This window comes from Parasteatoda tepidariorum, chromosome 5 (assembly GCF_982258835.1).
Source record: "Parasteatoda tepidariorum strain Cologne lab strain chromosome 5, Ptep-v5.0, whole genome shotgun sequence".
NCBI lineage: Eukaryota > Metazoa > Arthropoda > Arachnida > Araneae > Theridiidae > Parasteatoda > Parasteatoda tepidariorum.
The window spans coordinates 70,759,019-70,783,808 of NC_141759.1; the positions used below are offsets into that span (position 1 = coordinate 70,759,019).

The following is a 24,790-nucleotide window of genomic DNA, read 5'->3' on the forward strand; positions in this document are numbered from 1 at the left end:
GAAGACATTACAATATCACATTGATCTGCGCCCATGCACCAACCGAAGACAAAGACGAGGAGGAAAAAGATCTATTTTATGACCTACTTATGAAATGTTCACGCCCTGTCCAGGATGTAAAGCTGGTTCTTGGAGACTTCAATGCTAAAGTTGGAAGAGAACAATTTATTAAATCCTATGCTTCTGCTGAAAGCCTACACCCTGAGACTAACAGAAACGGACAGAGACTTTTGATTTTGCTGTTTCAGAGAATATGTTTATATCCAGTACAGCATTCCCGCATAAGAAAATACACAAGTACACCTGGCGATCCCCAGACGGTTTAACCTTTAATCAAATAGACCACGTACTTGTTGATACAAGACATCGTAGCAATGTGTTAGATGTGAGAAGCTACAGAGGAGCAAATGCAGACACTGACTACTTTCTGGTCATCTCCAAAGTTGGACTTAGGTTATGTAAGAAATTTTACTCTAAGAGGGAAAACACCATTCCTAAACTAGACATCACTAAACTAAATGATCCCAGCATCCTTAAAGAATTCAAGTGCAAACTATCTAGATCCATTGAACTGGAAAAAGAAATTTCAAATATCATCTTCGATTGGAACTCAGTTAAGGAAATCATTTTAAAATCAGCACGTGAAACCATTCCATGCTTAGAACGTAGTACCAGAAGAGAGTGGTTTGATGACGATTGCAGGAAAGCTACTGAGAAAAAGAACAAAACATACAGACTGATGATACAAAAACATTATATTAGAAGTTATGAGGAAAAATACAGGGATCTGAGGAAAACAGAAAAGAAATTAAAAAGAAAAGAAAAGAGCATATCTATTCGAATCTCTAAAGCTTCTAGAAAACGGGACTAACCAAAAAGAATGTAGGAGATTCTATAAGCTAGTAAATAATATGAAAAGAGAATTTAAGCCAAATTCTATCACCTGCAGAAATAAGAATGGAGAACTTGTGAGCGAACTTCATCACGTGTTTAAAGTCTGGAAATGCTACTTTCAAGATTTGCTTGAAGCAAAAAATGCTCTCAACTTAGAGAACAGCCCTGAAGAACTTAACCCAGTTCAACACTTAGACATCCCCCCACCATCTCTAGATGAGGTTGTCCCAGCAATTAAAAAACTTAACAACAATAGGTCGGCTGGTCCCGACAGTATACCATCTGAGCTACTAAAAACTAAAGAACCAGAGCTTCTTAACGCCATCTATAATATCATGGTTAAAATTTGGGATACGGAGAAATTGCCCATTGAATGGGAAGAAGGCTCCATTTGCCCCATATTTAAGAAAGGAGACCAACTCGAACTCGTAACTATAGGGGCATTACACTCCTCAATACGGTATATAAAATATTCTCCAACTTGCTTTTTACAAGACTTCTCCCTTTTATCGACAAAATAACTGGAGACTACCAATGTGGTTATAGATCACAAAGATCTACTACAGATCAAATTCACACCCTGAAACAAATTTTAGAAAAAACTAAGGAATATAATATCAAAACTTTTCATTTATTTATAGACTTTAAAGCTGCTTACGACAGCATAAAGAGAGATAAACTACTGGAAGCAATGGCCGAATTTGGGATCCCTACTAAACTCATTAACTTAAATAGAGCTTCACTAAGTAATATAAGATGCAGGGTTAAAATTCAAAATCAATTATCGGAACCATTTTCAATAGAGAGAGGCCTGCGTCAGGGGGATTTCATCGCCTGTCTACTCTTTAATCGAGATCTGGAGACACCCTTTGGATTTGGAATAGATCAGTTCAATTCCTTGCATATGCCGATGACATCAATGTCATAGGAAGGTCAGAGAGATCAGTGAGAGAGACCTTTCTGGCTCTTGAAACTTCTGCCACAAATATGGGCCTTACCATCAACAAAGATAAAACTAAATTTATGGAATTTCCAGTCACAACTGTAAATCATGATCCTTTATTCATAAATGGTTACACCTTTGTTTGTTTGTTTAGAATTATTGGCGCAAAAGCCACTTTTGGCCATACCGCACCTACAACTTGTTTTAAAAGAAGCATATATAATGTTACACCTTTGAAAAGGTTAATGAATTCAAATACCTTGGAACAATGATCAATGACCAAAACAGTATAAAAACAGAAGTAGACAACCGAATTAAAATGGCAAACAAGTGTTTCTTTGGACTAAGAAAGCAATTAAGATCAAGTCTAATCAGTCGAAAAACCAAAATTAAAATTTATAAGACTCTTATTCTACCTGTATTGCTCTATGCAAGTGAAACATGGACACTAAATGCAGACACTCTGTGTACTCTTGGTGTTTTTGAAAGGAAAATCCTTAGAAATATTTTTGGCCCAGTACAGGAAAGAGGCTGTTGGCAAATCAGATACAACTTTGAATTATATATACTCTATGGACAGCCACAGATAGTGCAGGTCATCCGAAGCAATAGATTAAGATGGCTTGGCCATATCTGGAGAGGTCCAGAAAACAACGCAGTACGAATTGCCACCTTTAAAAATCCTTCTGGATCTCGGGCCAGAGGAAGACCTCCAACTAGATTGCTGGAAGACACTACTAAAGATCTCCAAGCAATAAAGATTAACAATTGGAATAAAGTTGCCATGGATGTTGGAGGCTACACGTGGTTGAGGCAGCCAAGGCCTGTAAGGGGCTGTCGTGCTGAAGAAGAATTTTTTTAATCAGTAAACCTGGAATTTATCGGTAATTATTTTCAGAAAATTAATTTTTAATAATACTTTTAATTATTAAAATTCATTCAAAAAGGAAAAAACTGATGACTCTTTTTAAAAAATTCATATATTCAAAAAAATATAAAAATTGGATTAAAGAAATGTTTTTTTTTCTCATGTCAATTTCTGTAAAAAATCATTATAAAATAAATTCAAACTTTAAAAAAAATAAAAATAAATAAATAAAAATGTAATTTTTGCAGAATGAAAGCATAAAAAATAAATCAATAAATACATATTTTGATGAGTAATATAAATTCAATTAAAATATTATAATTGAAGAAAATTTATAAGGTTTAAACAAAAAACAAAGATTAAGATAAAACCATTTTAGTACAAAATGAGATTCAATATTTATTTGGTATTATACTCTTGATATTATTTCTATTTCTACAATTATGAGTGGTTTCAAAAATTTTAAATATGAAATGGTGTTTTTTTTTTCCATCCTGAAAAAATCATCTAAGTTACAAAGAATTTTAAAAAAAAAATCAGCAACTTAAAAATTTAGTTTTCCGACACTTCTCGAATTCATCATGCTGCAATTACATTATATTAAAATATCAGAATTCTGTATTACATTGAAATAAAATATTGGTATTAAAATATTGGTATACATAGCTGTTACTGTAATGGAATTCAGTGGATCGCAGAACAACATGTTTATAAGAACATTACACAAACAGAGAGTTACACAGTTGGAACGTACACTGGGACAAGAGAAATAGAGTTACTCATAAATATAGCCTTCTTGGGCTCGAACTTAACATCTAATCAGAACATTTTGATAGCATGTGAACATAGAAGAAAGCTGCTTCAGAAAAATGTGATTGAAGTTTTTCTTCAACACCTACCCTTAATCCCAAAATACATAATCAGTTTAGTCTATAAATCTTGATAAATTTTACGATATCGGGATCCTTAAAGCATCTATAAATTTCTGCATTGCATCACCTTTTTCAATTTGAAAAGTTATTTTCTTTACTCCTTCTAAAAAAGTGTTTTTTAAATTTTTTTTCACTGAAAAATATCAAAATATGACTTATTAGATCTTGTCAATATCCCTGTTTCTGAATTATACACCAAAATAGGTGAAATACGATTTTTTTATATAACAAACATTTAGTTTTTCAGCAAATTAACTATGACTTAATATTTCTTAGCCAGTTAAAAGGTTTTATTAATAAGCATTATTCTGATTTTTATTTCACACTCATTAAAGATAAAATACCAAATCAAGAGTTCAGAAACTAAAGAAAATTGAAGCCGAAAGTTTGCACAGTAAAATAATCTGTAATAGAAACTTATAATTTACATAGTAAAAATATTTTATATTTAATCATATTTTTAATAAGCTATAGAATTAATTAGATTACAATATGCATCAAAACATCCTAAGTTCTTTAAGACATAAATATAAATATTCAACAAAGTATGTTTTGTACTCCTAGAAATTTTTTTTTATTTACTTAAAATAAAACTACTCTTTTCCTGTCAGTTACAATTCTGCCATCAATCAATGAGCAGCCTAATAAAATGAGTAAGAAAAAGAAAAAAATATTTATATACTAGTCTTCATAAAGCTGCCTAGAATAAACTTTAAAACAAAAAGGCAGTTCTTGAGATGGTCACCCTCCATATCATGCGTCCATGTGACGCAGTTGGCAACCAGCTGAATTCTATCTAGCGTAAATGTTTAGACTTAATTTACAGCCTTAAAAAATATAATTACTATTTATTTATTGACAATACTTGAAAAAAACTTTACAGTTTATGGAAATCACCTGTAAAGACTATTTTTATTACATTTTTTGATAAAAAGTATCGATTTCCACAGTATGGAAATTAAATTTTCAATGTCATAAAAATGTAATCTTAATTACCTATTATTACTTCCACATGAGAGTTTTCATTATTAGTACTGACATTAGATTTATTTCTATTATTAGGCCATTTTGAAGGAGATCTCAAATCAGAACTAATTATATTACTACAAGTCATGCTGAGACTACCATGTTTCACTAATGGAGTTTCTTTTTCTGTGCTATTTTTTCTATTTCCCTTTTTAGCATGTGATTGACTTGGAGACATTTGTTCAGGCAATCTTCTTTTTGAAGGTCCTGAAGTGCCGTTAGAGCCTATGAAGATTTATGAAACAAATATATTTTAACAATAAAAATTAAATAATATAGAGGAAAGCAATTTAAAAACATAAAAACTACAACTTAGTGTGGACCATTTTAAACAGTATGGATTTAAGAATAATTAGGACAAGAAAATCATGAGGAATCTAGTTTGAACACAATTTTTCTATTCCAGTCATTTGCAGTTAATATGATACTAACTAATTAAATTAATGATTGTCACAGTGGAGCACTTTGTATTCTAAAGAAAACAAAAACACTATTGAAAGAGCAAACTAAATTTTAAAGCGCAATGCAGACACTAGAATGCTTTCAAAACAAAATTTATACTTTGAAAGATTAATTCTCTCAAAGTTTTAACAAAAAGAAAGAATTTAAACTTAAGAGCAGGGTTTGTTGATTTAAATCAGCTTGATTTAAATCAAGATTTACCGTATATTCCGGCGTATAACGCGAACTTTTAATACAAAAAATAACATTGGAATGCACGGGTGCGCGGTATACGCCGAATATAAAAAATTATAGATTAAAAAAATTTAAATGTAGAAAAATAATTTTATTTTAAGGAAATAACATACCTTTACCTATATACTTTATTGATTTTCGTTATTACATAAATAGTTCATTATATTCGTCTTCCGTTATTTCTTCAGGCACGTCATCACAATCTGTTTCGTCTTCATCATCTGTGTTACCCTCATCCATAAATAAACAGTCATCTTCTTATCCGTCCAGATTATTTGAAATGCTGCATTTTTTTAATGATTTTCTAACCATCTCAGGCTTAATTTCATCCCATGCTTTTAATATCCATTCGCACACTGTTTCCAAACTTTCATGACGCATATGTCCTCCTTTTGTAAAGGTTTTCTCGCCCTCCAACATCCAAGTGTTCCACTGTTTTCTAAAATTGGCTTTAAATGGTTTGTTTAAGCAGACGTCCAATGGCTGAACTAATGGTGTCAATCCGCCCGGAATAACTGCCATATGGGTGTTGCATTCTTTCAACAATTTTTTTGTATTATCTGTAAGGTGGGACCTAAGCATGTCCCACACTAAAAGGCTTTCTGGTTTTCTATTGATACTAGACGAGATATTGCACATGTACAATCCAAATTTTCGTGCGCGTTATACGAAGAGTATATCTTAAAATTTAAAAAAAGTTATTAGAAATTACGGGTGCGCGTTATACGCCGGGGCGCGTTATGCGCCGGAATATACGGTAAATCAAATAATTTTTTTAAAAGAAATAATTGATTTAAATCAAAGTATTTTTATATACATATTGAATTACAAAATTAAAAAACAGTGTTTTAAATTATTGATACTTTTATTATTTCTTTTCTTAGTATTAAAATTTATTTTAAATAATTTGCTGCATTAATTAATTTTAGTTTACGAAATTACCTTCTTTCTTGGTTTATGTAAAATTCCAACACATTTGAAATTACATTTTTAAAAATCTTTTGATTCTTGAGATTGAAAGTACAGATTAAAGTAAACATTTAATGCTGTCTTAATATAGTCGCATAGCTGTAGAAAGTAATTAGTAAACATGAATTTTTTTCACAACAAAAATACAAGTGCTAATTAAAATTCTACCTTTTGATTGAAAAAGCATGAAATTAAAATCTATAGAATATTTCATTGGTGGAAAATATATATTTCTAAAGTTTGAGGTTATATTAAAAAGAATTCTCTATTTCATCCAGTCTTTAAATTTCAATCATGCATTTGTTTCAAAAATTTGTTGGAAAGCTATCTATTATAATGACAAATTGTTTTAGGTAGTTAGAGCTTCTGAAATATTGTTGCAATATAGTTTTAATATTAATTTAATTTCGATTAAACATTTATAAAAAATTTTTAATCAAAGTTTTTAGTGAATTTGAATAAAAAATAAAAAAAAATCTGATTTAAATCAATAAAATCTGACTTTTTTTGATTTTTTTCAAAAAAAATCATGAACCTTGCTTAAGAGTAAAGTTTTAAAGGTTTGAATTTTAAATATTACCATGAAAAATTCACCTTCATGGCAAGGGTGAAAAATGAACAAATTTAAATATCAATATAAATTTCAATTTTGAAGATATGATTGTCTAAAATCAGGGTTGGCAGGTTTTTGACATGTGACAGTTTTTGACGGTTTAAACCGTCACATCAAAAACCTCACTGTCAAAAATGTCAAAAACCTATATTCATATGTGAAATTTAATTAATACATAAAATTTATATATTTTTTTATAAAGGATAGTGTTTCTAAATGTGTTCTAGAAAAATTAAATTTAAAATTTTGAAGAAACACTTATATTTTGAATAGTAACCAAAATCTTGTACTTTTGAAAGCTCACATTTTTTGTAATATTATGTATTCATTTTCATGTGTTATTGAAAATCTGCAGTGATATTATTAAGAAATTTATTTATAACCAAATTTAGTGTATAGTATAGATTATACTAAAAATTAGACATTTTTAAGGATAAACATTAGCAGTTTTGTACATTAGACATCTTTTAAAGAAAAATCTTTTTAATATTCTTTTAAATCTTCTTAATAATCTTTTTAACATAAGACAATACAAATTTAAGTGCTATCTGTTAAATACACAGAGTAGTTAGTGTCGATTTACAGTATATTCAGCCTATTCATTTACTATGCTGAAAATTTAGTTTATCCAAATACTTGTGAATTTCATTTTGCTGAATACTATATAGTTTTGTTGAATATCTAAATATTCAGCTGTTGAATAATTACTTCTTGCTTTCAAGATATGCATCATTTGTATTCTTGATACAAGTGGAGAAAAAAAAATTAAGAGGTAAAAATTTTCTTAAAATTATAAGTGTAATAATTATAAATAAATATAATAAACAATATGAATTATATTTATCATTATTCACGAATATAACTACTTTTAAATTCAAATTAACATACTGGATAATAAAGATATTCGGTATAACATTAAAAAATTTTTTATACACTTGTATCAAGTTTGTATTTATACAACATAACTTGTAAGTTCCTTATAAATATTAGTTACATGTTCCTTATATGTCAAAAATGCATAGTAATAAACTTTTAATTTTCTTAAGTATCAAAAAAAAATTTTTTTTTTCAAAATATAAATATTTAAAAAAATTTTTTGCAAAATTTTTCTGCCCTTGCATTTGAATATAAATTTCTGAGATTTTAAATTTGTTATTTTACCTTAATTTTAATTAGAAAATATTTTAAAACCTGCTGATTACCTATAGTATAATTAAATTTCAATATAATGCATGGCAACTGTTGGTAGTTTTGAAGTTTATATATTTTCTTAGCAAATGTTTTGATGGGTTAAACCAGTATTATACCCTTGTCTTGTCAAAAACCCAACCCTGTCCAAAATGCTTCAAATATTTTGCAGAACTGACATATCTTAAAAATTAAATGAATAAAAAACATATAAAATTCTTTAACTTAAATATAAACTGAGGTAGCATACATTTTGAAGATTGCAATTAGCCCAAAGCAATTACTATGAATTTTCACTGACAACAGTCACCTTGACATTTATTTATTATAAAAGAAATTCATCATTTCTATTTTATTTTATTTTTCATTACAAAGCAACTTGCATGAGTTTTTTTATAATTGTGTTATTGTATTTATACTTTTAAGATTGGCAAATTTCTACTTTTTTAAAGTTTCTTTTGAAGAGACATTTTATTAGATTTATATTTTAAGAATCGGAACAAATCACTAGAAAAAAAAGTAGTATAAGTTTTATAAACAATTTTACCATGTGATAACTCAGGATCATTGTCTTTGCCAGTGCGACAAATAAGTTTTCCAATATCTTCTAACATAATAACCGCTTCTGTTTTATCTGTTGTTTCGGAATTTGTCCCATCATCACGCTCAATTATCACCTTGTTTATCATAGACATGAGTTCATCTTTTAGTTTCTTTTTAAGTACATCCGAAATGAGAGTGTCTATAGTGTAAGTCATTATACCTAAACTAAAAAAGGAATAATGCAAAATTAAAATATTATAAGAAAAATACAATATATAACATTTTTAGAATCACAATTCAATGGAATGTTAAAGTTAGTTATAAAAAAAAAAATTTTTAAATGCTATTTCCCTCACGTTGATTTCTATTACATACAGTTTTTAATGATACTTAATATACAGGGTGTCTGCTACATTTTAGATTTTCAAACTCATGACTTTCCATGACAAATTCCAAGAATTCTTCATGACTTAATGGAGTTACTATCTTCTCCGACAAAAACACAACAATAAATTTAAAAAAGTATTATAATAACATTCATTGAAATGATAGGTATAACCAAAACTGTTATGCTCTACATCTTCATATTTATAGATTTTAAATTTAAAAACCAGAGTAAAGAAAGAGTTGAAGCAATAAAATAGCTGAAAAAAATACAAAAGCAAATATATATATTTTTCTTTTTTTCTGCAGAATTACATTCTAAAGATACTTTTCTTGTTCATCGGAAAGGAAAGAAATACTCCCGATTTTTCTGCTCTCATTTCGGAATAAAAAAATTTCGCCAATGACTGACTTGCTTCAGCTAAAATTTTAAACTGATAAAATAAATTTAAAAAAATAAATAATAGCAAAAATTCTGAAATCATAGAAGTTCAAAAGATAATTTGCTCTAGAAATGATGCTTTTTCTTTCATTTTTGAAAGAACACCATAATTTTTAAAGAACACAGTAAGAACACAGAACATTTTATATTTCAATCAAATATGAGTGGGGATTTTATTACAAATTTAGATATACGGAACACCATGAAATTGGGGACTTTTCTTGATTTTTTTAAAAAAAATAGTTAAAATCATGACAAATTTTGTTCAATACCGAAATTCATGACTTTCCAGGTGCACGGATACCCTGAATATAGCACCTTGCACTTTCTAATGGCTGATGTACTTGTTCTAGAATATTTGTTTTAATTCTTGTTCTAGAATTTTTGTCCTTGGTGTTGAAATACTAAAGCTTATTCCAGAAACTCTCTTACACTGTGCATAACATAAAACTCAATAACATAATTGAAAAAATATTTTGAAAAATACAATGCACTGTTGCATAAATACTTTTTTCATGTTAAAAATTTATTTGAAAATTCATATCTTTCATTTGAATAAAAACGAATAATTTATTTCTTCACATGAACATTTAGTATTTTTTATAATTCTAAAGCAGAATAGGGAAATCCTACAAAAATAATTGGACTCCATTACTGTCAGTAAAATTATTACTAATTATGATTATTGACAGCTTAATTATTAATCAAATTAGAGGTGTTTATTAATGGCACATAACAAACTCTAAGACTAAAAAGAATTTTAAAAAATTAAGAAAAATTCAAGAAAAAGCCAAATAAAATCACTTCAAAAAAAAAAAAAAAAAAAAAAAGGGCTGGGTGTTTTCTCACTCTCTATCTCTTTTTTTCTTTTTTTTTTTTTTGAAAAACTCTGAATTTTTTACATCTCAGGCAAGCATCCACTTTAATAATTAGAAATTTCAAAAAGTTCATCCTATTATTTCAGATTAAAAAGAATCATTTATCATAATCAATAAAAATTTAGCTTAATTAAAAACAGGCCAACACATTGAAAAAAAAAAAGAACAATGTATATATCATACTATTTCTTTCTCTTTCTGTATTTATACAAATACTGAAGTATTCATCTGTATTTATACAGATGAAATTTTTTTTGCTTTGTTTAGGAGCGTTGGAAATGGGTGAGCGAGTCCTGGAATTATGTTTAAAAATTTATATAATTAATAGAAGCTGAAAAACTAGCGATACTAAATCCTTAGAAAGCATATTAATAAAAGGCAGAAATATATAACATACTCAGTAAAAGTTGTTCTGGTTTTCAATTTTTCTTCATGGTCTTTAGGCTTAGTGGCATAATTTTTGACAGATGTTTTAATAACTTGTTCAACCATGTTCTTTAATCGCACATAACTTGGCTGAAACATAAATTAAAAAATATTATTTTTGACAAAATTTGTTTCTGTTATTTATAATTAAATTGAGAAAAGAAAATATTAAAATATTTGAATAAAAGCAATAAGTTATTAACATACATAAATATATAGGATATACATAAATATAACTTCAACTTTATAATTTTGTACATTAAAATAAAATTTATTTGCCATTGCTACCACTGTTTCTCAGTTACATTTCAATTTTTGCATGGAAACTGTTAAACTAAGAAATATGGAAATGTGATAGAAAATAGAAAAAAACCTATATGGAAATGTGATAAAATATAGAAAACAAAACTACATGGAAAGTACAATTGATTTACAAATCTTAATGTTCATTAATTATTTTAAGAATTATTATCATTAGTATTGTAGCAAAATTAACCAAATAGCATGTTTTGGAATCTAGAATAATGCAGTTATAAAGTTGAAATTTGGCATACTAAAAGCACTGTTTTTATTTTGAAGAGTAACATTATCCAATGTTTTCAAGAAGGGGAGATTTCCGTATCCTGATCTGTGGCAGAATAATCGCCAAGTCTTGGAAACTTCCGGGCAGCGGCCCGCGAGAAACTAAAGAAAACATTACAGAAAGTAACTCGTAACCACCCCCAGGCAAACATCTGCATGTTTTTTTTTGTTTTTTTTTTTTTAAATTGCCGATTTAAAATGTATTTATTTCCATGCTCATACTTCTTGTTAGGTCTTCCAGCATAGTTTTCACCGACTTCAACTTTTACAAATTGCTGTAAATTGTCGACGAGGGAGTTTGGTAATTCATTAACAGCTTATTATAAAGGACTAATTTTTTTCCTCAACACTTGCAGCTGTTTTCATGTCTTTTTCAAAATAGCAGATTTTATTCAATGGCGGAAGACAAAATTTTTCCAAAAATCGAGAGATTCGCATATTTTAAAATAGATTAATACAGTGCACAAACTTCTTGCATTAATAATTTTTTAATGTGAGAAAAGAAAAAATATGAGAGATTCTCGCGTTCTAGTGCTATAGTGAAAACACTGACTACTAATGTTCAACTCTGTAGAATTGTAATTTTGAACAACTCTAGAAAACAAGAAAACTTCTGGATTAGTTCCCCCAGAGGTATGATTTGTTGTGGGAACATGGAGGACTTTGCGACTCAACAGATTTAACATGCATCAGTCACCATTTACTACACAGGGAGTCTTTGTCCGACGGGGATTGAACCCATGCCCTCTTGGACATGGGCCCGGTGCCCTACCAACCAGGCTTTCCCGGCCCACATTATTTCTACTTCTATTAAATCATGACTGTAATAGAGAATTCTTACGAGAAAACACAAAAGAAATTATTTCTAACATTTAGGAAGCCTTAGCCTGTCAGGCTTTATGATAAATCATTCACTGCCTAACTAGATAGAAACTAGAACTGTCTCTCTAAAAAGAGAACATCTCTCTCTGTTCAACTAACATAAACATACTTACATTAAAGTTTGTGGGCGAAATTTGTCTACGGATTATTATAGTCCGCAGTTGCAAAATTGACTTATTTCCTTATCTGTCTAGTGCAGGGATGGGCAAACTATGATCCGCGCACTAACTGTGGCTCGCCAGAGGGTTTTATCCGGCCCGCGGATAGAATTTTAACTTACCAATTTGTTTTCTTGTCTACTTTGTTTGAAGTTATTTTTGTTCTTTCTTTTTTAACGAAGTACTGATGACCTTTTATTTTCTCTATTTTAGTTCTACAAAGCATAAATTGATAAAAATAATTAGCTCAGACAGCTTTAATTGGTAAAATGTTGAAAGCAGAAGTTTTTTATACAGAAGCCGTAGATTGGCGCCTTCTGAAGCAGTTGTTTCTAAGTATGCCAAAGTATGAGTTTTACAAATCATTACCAAAAACTAGTTTCCCAAATTTAATATTTCATGCCCAGAGAGTCAGTGCTATATTTGCTTTATATGATATACGCGAACAAGTGTTTTCAACAAGATTGGTAAGTTTCTGCAGAGGTGGTTAAAACCACTGGTCGAAACCGGTTAAAACTGGCATGGCAGAAACCCTTTTCTGCCACATTTGTGGCAGAAATTCAGAAAAATGACATAAAAGTAAGTACTGAGATTAGCATACAATGGATAATTCATAGAGAAATCAATTAAATGTTAAACGAAGCACAATTTATGGTCACTGTAGATGTAGAAATATTTTAACTAATGAAATTGCTGTTTACATTTATGAATCAGTGAATCTAACCAATTACAGGGTTCCCACTCTATGATGAGATTGAAATTCAAGGACTTTCCAGGACTTTTCAAGGACCTCAACAAAATTTTCAAGGACCTTAATCTAAGACCAATTTTAAAAATTGTTCTCTTCTATTTTACTAGAAGCAACAATTGTTGCCACAACAAGCATTAATGCTTGTTGTGGCAATAATTAATTTCAAATATAATACCTAAATGCTTTGCCTATATAGAGAGAAGAGAGTATATGTATCATGGACTAAAATTTATATTTTTTTAAAAACAACTCTACTGGTTTTACATATTAATTCACAAAATCATTTTCAGCACAATCTATAACTAATGGTAATGAGGTGTTAATGGTGAAATCCTTTAATCCTGTGTATTTCCATGTGAAGGCTGCATGAAAGACACAGCTAAATCTTAGGTATTCCATATTCCATGACTATTTCATAACCCCCTCCTCTCCTCTATTAAACATCGTTTCTGAAATTATTCATCCATAATTTACACAACCTTCTCTAAATGTTATGCAGCAACAATTCTTTCTGAAAAAAAAAATTAGAAGGAACATATCCCATTTTCACCATGTTTAAAAGCATTATTCGCTATTTGTAATCCACAACTGCCAATGAATATGACCTGGTGGGAATATTTCTCTTTTAATTCACACTGAAGCTTCTAATAGAATTTCCAATTGACATAGGGTCCATCCATGGATAATTGAAGTATTTTAGAGAGCTTTTAACCATCATACATGCATTTGTAAAAAGAGGACAAAATATTTTCTGCAGTTCCATGACCCATAAATTGGGAGGTAAGATACTTAGTGCAAACTTTATTATCAATTCCTTACCATAATGTCCATCTGCTTAGATTGTAGAGACTGATTTAACGTCTCATCAAAGAGTACAGTGTAGCAATCAACATTCTTCAGCTCATTTAAAAGAATCCCTTTGAAGTATAGTGCCAATCCGAAGGAGCCCAAATAGGCTCACTTTGTGGCACTACAAAAAAATTGTCTCGCTATACAGCTATCAGCAAACATTTTGGAGAACAATTTACTAATCCCTTCACAGGAGTTACATGAATAATTACTAGTGATGCACTTCAGACTCCAGAGAATTTCAGCATCAAGCACATTCCTTTTGACCAGATAAGAAGACAATGTTACCTCGGCCACTAAAGTTTCTGTTTCACATGGGGCACACGATGTTGAAGGAGTATTTACACCAGATGAATAAGATGTTGATGTCTTTGGAAAAAGAGAACTCAGGGCATGAGACTGCTTTTTTGTTTTACCTTTCTTTGATGTGTGATTTCAGAGCAGATTCTTCCATTTTCGCGATATCGATCTCCTTCATGCATAATCGGCACTTGGCTCTGAACTTCTTTTCGGGCATCGATAAAATCCATTCTTTATAAGCTTGATTATCCATCCATTGGGGATTAAAATAGCACTTCCCAGGCATAACTAGTCTAAACTACATAACACAAATACGAAGCCGTGCCTTTGCGAATACGCTTTACAATAAAGTTTTGAAATGACGCAAACGTAAGGACAAGTGCGGATGGTAAAACGGCAAATTTATTGAATACTACAAGGTACATATTGTTACGAAATTCGAGAGTATTCCAGTTTCAATAAGAAAAAAGAAGATCTAAGCATATGCGACAGAAGATGAAGTGGAGTCTCGCCCCGAACGCATTGATTGTCTGCTGTGCTCCGCGCGCTTGTCTGCTGTGCTCCGCGACACCAAGACGCTACGCCCGGTTGCGATATTCCACTATGACTAACTCTGGGGCACTTCTTCGCCAAACTTCGCGATAACTGCTTAATTGTTATGCGCGCATATCTACGAAAGAGTCTGTGGCAACCCTTCACTGTAAACAAGGAACATCGTCTTTTTAAACTTGATTATCGTTTTTATTCTTACTATCGTATTTATTTTTATTTAATTTTCCCCTTCTATTTGAGCTTAGTGTTGATAAAAGATGCAAAGAATAATTGTTTGGTTGAATACCTGATACATGCAGAAAAGATGCAGGCAAATATTTGGTAACCAATTGCGACTCGTAAATTCTATTTCGGCCAAAATACTATACATTGATTATAGTTTAAACAGCTTTTTAAATTAAAGCATTCTATTTGCAAGTTTTCCAAAAGATATTAAGTATAATTACCACTTTATTATAAATGTTAAATTTTAATAACGTAAGAGAATATACCTCTTAGAAACAACTTTTTACCATGCTATTTATTTTTTCATTTTTGCACATTTTTTCCCACAATATATAAATATTTATTGTAACATTCGTAAAAGGAAATCAGATGGTTATAAAATTTATAACTATATTTAAAATTTAATTAATTTAATATGCTTTTATATTTAAAAATTAATAAACACTAAAAATTTATTATGCATAAATACAACTGTAAGATTACCCACCACTAGATGGCGCTACGAGATATGAACAAAACTTAAGAATTAATTAAAAAAGAATCTCTCTCGTTTTAGCGTGGTGTAGAAAGGATTAGAATGTTTTGGGAAGGAGAGAAGCGTTTTTGACGATGTCATTTACAATTATTTTTATATACTTAATTTTATGTTTGTGATGTAGCATAATTAGGTGTTTAAATAAATTTGTTTTATGCCAAGAAAGGTTTAGCGTGAAAATTATTTCACACTATGAAAATTGGAAAAGAATCTGCAAGTTTTACTACAACCCATGGATTTTGTTGCTTAAAATACATCAATTGATATCGAAATGTATTTATGTTCGACCAAATCGAATATATTTGGTTTTTGAGGCAAATAAGCAAAATAATTTTTGCATTATTACTATTAATTCTAATTTACCATATCTTTTTCACTTCATAAATTTTAAAAAAAATTGTAGTTTCTCAGAACATAATCAAAGACAAATGATTTCTATTGTGTTTTATAATTAAAAATTCAAGATAATCTAAATAAATGAAAAAAATTAAAAAAGCACTTTTAAAAGAAATGCATGTGCATGAAAGAAAAGAATTCTCATTTCATTTAAATTTTAGTACATAATCATTAAAATAAAATGTACTCATTGAATTGCAGCATATTTAGTATTTCTCTCAACATTTTGTGGTTGTCTAAATGCTACACCATATAATTAAGCAATATAATTTATTTGTGAATGAAGTTCTGTTTAAAAATTTTTACTCTTTAAACAAAATTAAACGTGATCGCACCCTAATTAGTGTATAATTACAATATTTTATGTTTCACCTAAAGATTTAAAAAATGTGACTGACCCAGTTTGAACATTGTAGGTTAATATATGGGAACCATACTGCCCAAAACAGAAAATATTAGTTATTAAGCAAATTCACTTAGGAAAAAATGCTTAGTGACTGTTTACAGGATATTAACTTTCTACTGGAATGAAATGTTGATAATTTCATATTAAAACGGTGAGACTATACTAAGAATCGTTGGGTTTTCTTTTCGAGGAGAACCATTGTTTCTTGCTGGTAAAAAAAGTTGGTCGAAATTAAAATAAAAACTAGGCAAAATTTAAGACACTGAAAGCAACCATAGCGAAATAATTCGTTATTTTTCTGCATTGAGTTTTAAATTAAATTAAAATAAAAATTATTACTAAATGTATTAGTTTATCCTTATTCACCATTACAGTAAATTGGATTGCATTTAACTCATTTTGAAGACATTTTTTATTCAGATTTTAATTACTTTTTATGATTAATATGACTAGTAACTAATAAGTAAATATTAAAATAATTGGCATAGATAAAATTGTTCGTATTAATTCAGGTCTTATTTTTGATATGAGTTATTTTTTAAATTGCAAAGAAGAAATCAAGAATAATTTTCAACAACTGATTGAAATATGGATATATTAGCCGTAATTTTTTATAAAAGGTATGGTAATTGTTGTTTAGGTTTAGTGCTAAACTTCTTGATATTAATTATTTTTGTAGCAAATTTATGAAAAAAAAAAGCATTTAGTTCTAAGCGGAAATATGATTCTATAGATGAAATCATAAATGGTAGAAATGTTTAGTTATAAATATAATGAAATTGCGTTGCGCCACGTAAATACAAACATATAGTTGAATAATTAATTACTGCTCCATTTTTACGTTACTTGAATTAAAAAAGAAGTTGCGTTATATGAAACAATTAACGTGAAACTAAAACATACGAAAAATACAATTTATAAGTAATTTTATTGTTCATTTAAATTAACAAATTTTTGTACAAACGAGTTCCACCGATCATAAACAAACTCTACTTGCACTCGTATAAAAAAATAATAATAACGGTTGAAGTTTAATCTCGTACGATTCGAGAAAGCGTGAGATTCATTGATTTGGCGGGTTAAGAATTCGCACGCCAAACAGTGCCCCAGAGTTAGTCAAAGTGGAATATCGCCGCCCGGTTAGAAACGGTGGCGTTAAAAACCACGTGAGAGAGCTCGGGAACAAAATAGAAAGAACGAGAAAGATCCGCGGGTGTTTTTATAAAAAGGGCCGCCGGCAGTATTGGACAAATTCAAGGACCTATCGAGTTTTTCAAGCACTTTCAAGGACCTAAATTTAGCAAAAAAAAATTCAAGGACTTTCAAGGACTCTCAAGGACCGTGGGAACCCTGAATTATATTGCCTCTTACATACAGCAAAGATTAAAACTGTTACTGTTATAATAATTGGATTGTTGCCATGCAAAATTATGTCTTGGAAAAGAAAAAAAAACTATTTGAAAATAGCTCTATTCAGTTATGTTAAGAGTTAAATGATAATAATTACTGGATTTCAGAGTTTAATGTAATAAACTAAAATCTAGTATTTATATTTATTATTACATTACTTTATTCTTTATTTTATAGAAATATTTGATATACTACACTCTTTATATTTAATATAAACAAAATAATATATATTTACAAAAAATGAATTAAAAAGTTTGTTACAGTTACATGGAGTTAAATTTTTCAGTTTACTTAAACAAAATGTTATTATGCAATTACTAGAACTAATATAGATGTTTTTTTAGTTTCTGCAGGTTTTTACCGGTTATAACCAGTTACTGCCACTGGCATGGCAAAAATCAGTGTCTGCCGGCAAAAAGTCAACCCTGGTTTTCAACTATGAACCTTAGAAATAATCATTTCAGATGTAGACTAACAGACAAACATTTAGCCTTAAAATAAGTACATCTCACTTCAAACCTCAATATAAGGAACTTTAAAAAATGAAATTGCAATTTCATTCATCTCATCAAATATTTAAAATAAAACTTATATATCGGTTTTTTAATTTTAGATGTTTTTACTTGGCCCTCCAAACGTCTTTTTCGCGATTTTTTGCGCTCGACCATAAAAGTTTGCCCACCCTTGGTCTAGTGCAACTAACCAATTGATCTGCAGCTTTATAAACCACCCATCATCAAGTATAATCTTTTACGTCACACAACATCTTTTTTCTTTATATTAATCTATAAATACTCACTTTTCTCAGTAGAGCGCCGATTATCCGTACTGCTCGGGACCGAACGTGGTTCGGATAGTTGGAAAGTTGCTTAAAATCTAGTTTAAATGATTATTACTTATGCCCTAACTTCCCTTCACTTTTTCTAAGCTTAGGACTGGTAGTACTATCTAAAATAGCTCTGGCGTGTTTAAAAGCTTTTTTCTTTCAATTTTTAAATATTTTTATTTATTATTATTTCTTTTTTTAAATTTTTAAAATTTTGAATTATTCTTATCATATTTCAGCTTTTCATAATTTTTTTGGTCAATTACTGATTTCACCACATTTTTCTTTATTTATCATTGCAAAAGAAATCCAGCAGACTTTTGTTTCAAAGAAGATGCTCTTTTTTGAGCAGCCATATCCCTTATTCTTTTTAAATAAATCAACTGCACTTGATCAACATCATTTCAACGTTCTAGCCAATTCATTGCAATATCTAATGAATTGTATGCTTCTAGATGAGAAGGTCCACTATCTTGAACTTGATCACCAATTTATTCCAACTGTGGAGTTCCAATTTTCATTCAAAATTTCAGCAACAATTTCCTCATTATTTAAAATTTGAAATCCTGAGTCGTTTTCAGTGTCTCGACACCAGTCTTCTATTTTTTTCTGCTGTATAAACTGGCATCTTTTCATCCGGAAGATCTACTGGTTCAGAAACTTCAAGTTTCGTTTTTCTGCTAAGAATTTTATTCCAAGATTTAAGATTCCAAGCACTGTAATCATTAACCATAAATGACAACTACCCATCCCCCAATTGTAGAACTTCAGCACTTATTTACTCATAAACTCCTTTCGCGTTCCAACCATTGCAGACTGTCAAAATGAAGCTCGTACTCTTGGAAGATAATTTTCAGTTGAAGAGGGCTAAAGGGGTATGTAAGTTTAACTGTATAACAATACATGTATGTATAGCTACTATAAGAAAATTGCTAAAAAAAGGATGTAAATTAAATATGGTCATCAGATGGAGTGGATATGATTTATTCTTTTAAATTTGAAAAATTGTTAAAAAGTACTCTAAACTTTAAAAAAAAAATTAATTCGGACATAGTTCGGATAATTGGACGTTCAGATAATAGGCGCTCTACTGTACTTAGTTTCAGTATTGGAACAGTTTTATTTTTGAACAAAAATCTCATGATTTTTAACTACAACCCCTATTTCTTTTTTATTCTTCTTAAATTGAAGCTGCTAAATAAGGCATAGCAAAATAAATAAAAAGGAAAGAAAGAAAGCAGCTTTATGAAGTAATCTGTTTTTGAACACTTTCAACTTCCTTGTACTATTCTATTCATATCAGAATTTCAATAAGTCTTCTTTGTATTTATCAATAAAAGTTAAGCTTTCGGCTAGGCTATCAGCTTTCTACACATTGACCTATTTTTGAACTAAAATCTTATGACTTTCCATTTCAACTACTGCTACTGTGCCAGTTGTATCTAAAGAAAACAATGCCAAAAAACATGTTTACACCAGTAGTATCCAATTAGTTTTTCTAACATAACATACCTTTCCATATAATTCTATTTGTGTTATCAGAAATTCAATTAGCTCATCAAAAATACTAAAGGCTCATAATAACTTCAGATTAACTAGGTTTAACTACAAAAAAAATAATGCTTAATAACTACCCTGTTATGCATTTCACAATAGAATCAGTTTCTTGTAACTAATAAAGAATCCTAACAAAATAGAAAATTTATGATTTCTTAGAACACTTTTTCTCACATCTAAAGAAGGCAAAATAAATCCACAGCTAAGAAATATGTAGCTAAGAATGAAAAAAAAAGAAGAAAAAAAAATTTGATGAAAACAAAGAGTTGATAGAAGGAAAAATATGAAAAGAAGCAATCCTAAAAGACAAATTTTCAAGATTATAAATATTTTAAGACATACACCAATTAGATTTCTTTTCAAATAGTAAGCTAGTTTATAGTTAGGTTAGGTAGGTAATTAGTTAATCTATTAGAAGACTGAAATGAGAATAGCAATTTTAATAACAGGAAATTCAACTATAGTTTAAAAGAAACAACTATAGTCAAAGAAACAACATAATGAACTATAAACATATTTACCTTCTCTCTCAAATCAGACAAAACATCTAACCACAAGTCTTGTATAAATCCCTTGTCTCTTATTATTTCATATATTTTAGTAATGTCAACAGCATTTTTCATGAGATTCTTCTTTGAATTCTTCTCCATTGTATAATAGTTATTAAAATTATGCTTATATCTGTGTTCGTTTATTAGAATGACTAAACCTCTGTGAGGAAAAAAAATAGGGTAAATATAAGCATGCTAGGAGTGATAAGAACATAAATTATATTCGCATTTGGTAGTTAGATACAAATCATAATTACATTTTTATAAAATAATCATCATAATAAATATAAATCAATGCAAAAAGAAAACTTATGTTGAGAATTTACCTTAATATTTCTTTCACCCATTAAATAACAAATTAGAAGGAGAGTAATCACCGTATCGGGCCTGCTCGCGGTTTTAAAACTTTTTCTTCATCTGTTTTTTTTTTTTTTTTTTTTTTTTTTTTTTTGTCTGGGAAGAGGAAATATGCACCTGGGTTCTTTTTATAATTTTATTTTTTAAATAAATAATCGTTTAACTAGTTAATTTTATGGCATGCGATTTTTTTTTTCTTTACTGATTTTCACTAGTTTTTATAAAAGTATTTGTAAAGTATTACAGTTAAATAAAATCTGAAATGGAATGAGGGGGAATTTTAAGGAAATTCAAGTTTAAAAAAGTTAATAGTTTTATAAATTTAGAAATATTTTTTTAAAATCTAATTATTCTTAAGTATATCAGCTATAAAAAGAAAATAAGAAACGGAATTTAATAATTTAAAATTTAACTTAAATTTTAATGTCTTTAAATTTAAATTTTCATGTCTAATTTTTTCTTTTAGCATAATACTTTACTTCATTCTTTAAGTTCATTAGCAAAATGAAAATTGTGAATCTCAATAATTATTTTAAGTTTTCAGTAGCAAGTTTGCTAAAAAATTACAAATGAGATTTTTATGAAAGTTAATAGAATTTTCCTTAAGAGTCATTTATTGATAAAATTTTATCAAAAAATGATTTTTGAGGATATTTTAACATTAACCAACAACCAATATTTAGCTTATGATCTTCTATCTCAGTTCCCTGTTATCAATCTTTTACCATCTTAAAAATAACTAGCTTTTTATAAATAAATTCTAATGTTTCTATTGCTGCAGTTAAGCTATGATCAAAACTCGAATCTATTTTCCCTATAATTCTATCTCTCCATGGTGTAATTTGCATTGAGTGTTAAGATGAGAATTGACATAAAATAAGTCAAGTAATTGCCTGTTTGAAAAAATTAGAGACCAAAATATTTGAAAACTGTTTAATCAAGTGTCCTTTATCAATTTATCTATGTCAAGATATGATTGATACTAATAAATTAAAAGAACTGGTGTATAAAAAATAAATTTTTATAAAAACTTTTCAACACTTTAATTATACTTTGAGTAAACTAGCAGAACTAACAGAATTTGTTAGCAAAGTTTCAAATAAACTTAAAGATTTAAGAAAAACCTAAAAATTTTTGCTTAATCGAAAAGGTTTTAAAATCTGAATTAGAATATTTATGATTTTAAAAAGTAACTGGTCTAATCACTATGAAATGACAAGGAAAATTATCTACTGAATAATAAAAATATTAATAAGTCATTGTTAAAAGGTATATTTTTTCCTGTACAAATGTACAATTCATCAGAAATGTATTGTGACTTCATATATTGGAAATTTTTTTTATATATTATAAATCTGCATTAATTATAAATATGTAAAAATGTATTCAAGATTTAACCCAGCTTTGCAAATCCTAGATTAAAGGTACATTATTATTAATATAACTTAAATTATTACTTTTTTACTATTTAATCCTCATGAACGTAAAGCATATTACAAGAAAGTTGAAGCGGAATTTATATTCTATGTCCCACAGAGCCGGATTATACCTTTCGTAGGCCCTAGGCATAGCCGTTTTTGGGACCTCCCCTCCTTCCCCCACTCCTCTCCTCTTTTCAAAATATATGCTAAAATTTTCTTGCATATTTTTTTAAACATTTTTATTAATATGGATTTTGCGTAGTTTGGAATTCGACAGCATAATACAAGATTTCGTTGAATCCAAAAATCGCAAAAAAGTAATATATTAGATCATAAGATTCTGCAAAATAATTTATTACCGAAAAATATAATATTTTTATTTGTATCTTCATAATTTTGTGCAAAATACACTTGTTGTTTTTAAAGCTAAATTATTTTTGTCAACAAATTTTTTTCTCCCAAGTTTTTCGTAAGCCCCTGAATTTCGTAGGCCCTAGGCACGTGCCTAGTGTGCCTATAGGTTAATCCGGCCCTGATGTCCCACCTTATTGTTAATAAATAACATGGTGAAAAACTGGTTTATTATATCAGAAAGTAGCTTGGTAAAATTCAGAAAAGCATCAAATCAAACAATCAGGGGGTTAAAATTTTTTGGAAACTAATAATGTTTGGTAAGATTTTAATAAGAGGGTCGCAAAATTTATTTGTGCTGAACTGAAGAATATTATTTAAAATTAATGAGCAATGATTTTATGCTGGTAATATATTACTTTTAATGAGTGTGAAATAAATGAAAGATTTGTGAACACAGAGAGTGAGAATATTCAAGTGATGCAGGAAATAGTTAGGTTAATTTTCTGCCATCAAATGCAAGGAAAAGCTATCTGCTAATAGCTGAAGACCACATTCATTTTATGCGACCTTGGAAACTGTGATAGCATGAGTATGATTCTCTCACTGATTAGAAATGTTTTAAAGTTACCCACGATATTTAGATACAGGACAGGTCCTGGGCTGGGCAAGGTTGACTCAGCCTTTCATCTCTTCAGTGGGTCGATAAATGAGTACCAAGCATGCTTGGGAACTAAACACTGGGGGTTCCGCGTTCGGCTAACCACCTGACCGGAACATCTGCTCCTGCACCCCAGAGCCCAAGGTCAAGAAAACTGAGATGAGCACAGTTGGCCTTGGCCCTCTATGGGCTGTCGCGCCATTGAGTTTAGTTTAGAATATTTCAGACAAATAAAAGAAATTTTTATGAATTTTTATTGACAAACAAGAAAGAGATCAAAAGAAAACAATTTTCCTTTTAGGTATTTAGCAGATTTTAATATTTTTTTCTTATTTGTGAAATTTAAGAAATTATTATGACTATATAATTTAGTTCGCTCCCCCCCTCTCAAAAATTGGTCCTCTGTCATACTTATGTGTGATGGTATTCAAGTAATGTTAGAATTGTTTTCTAACATTGAACAATTATCATACCTGTTTACCAAAGTGAATGACCCATGTCTTGGTGGTAAATAAAAATTTTTAAAAAAATCGTGTAAAGAGGAAATCTCTAACAGTAAAACTGGGATCTTTCCATATTGTGACCTGTTCACCCTACAATCATCACCAAAGTGCCAAAAAGTTTTTATACTTGTAATATGTTTAAAAAAAAGTAGTAGTGGTTTTCTACGGGGTGGCTATGAGTTTTACAATTTGAGTTAATCTCCTTCCGTAATGTTTTTATTTATTTATTATAGTTTCTCACAATTATCTTCCCATTTATTACCAAAAATATATTTTATTATTTTTATGCAGCTAGTTAGGAATAGGTATGAACTGGCATACTTTATTAGACAGTGAACACAACTTCTATAGGACAATATGAGGTATATTCAAAATAATAAATTGGAAAATTTTATTTTTTATTACCAAAATTTTTGGTTGTGAATTATTTTAAGCATTTGAAACTCAAGATTTATTTATACTTATTTACATCTATAAAAATGATACTATATATGTATAACAGAATTTGTTAGCTTCATCTAAAAGTTATACAATTTTTAAATTGTTTAAAATTATTCAATTTTCAAAATAAATGCAAATAAATAAATCATTGATTGCAATTGAATTTGTAATGAGAGAAATGTAATAGCTTTGATAATATTTTAAAAAATGCTAAAACCAAAAAAATAGTATAAAATCCTTAGAAACAATTTTTCTTGTAAACAGTTCCCATAAT

At 29.1% G+C, this 24,790-nt stretch overlaps 1 protein-coding gene across 2 annotated transcripts in view; it reads right to left on the bottom strand.

Moving 5' to 3' along the window:
* The window catches only part of LOC107436398 (uncharacterized), a 39,511-nt gene extending 17,883 nt beyond the window's left edge, over positions 1-21,628 (bottom strand). The window contains exons 1-5 of one of the 2 annotated variants that reach the window (XM_043040385.3): positions 21,109-21,628; positions 20,753-20,942; positions 10,774-10,892; positions 8,677-8,897; positions 4,634-4,888 (exon numbers count right to left, since the gene is read on the bottom strand). In XM_043040385.3, the coding sequence (XP_042896319.2) occupies positions 4,634-4,888; positions 8,677-8,897; positions 10,774-10,892; positions 20,753-20,881 (724 nt within the window). In that variant the 5' untranslated portion in view covers positions 20,882-20,942; positions 21,109-21,628. Of the gene's footprint in view, positions 1-4,633; positions 4,889-8,676; positions 8,898-10,773; positions 10,893-12,546; positions 12,599-20,752; positions 20,943-21,108 lie in introns of those variants that run through there. The other variant, XM_071185543.2, reaches the window with a different exon arrangement.
* Between the last annotated feature and the right edge of the window lie 3,162 nt (positions 21,629-24,790).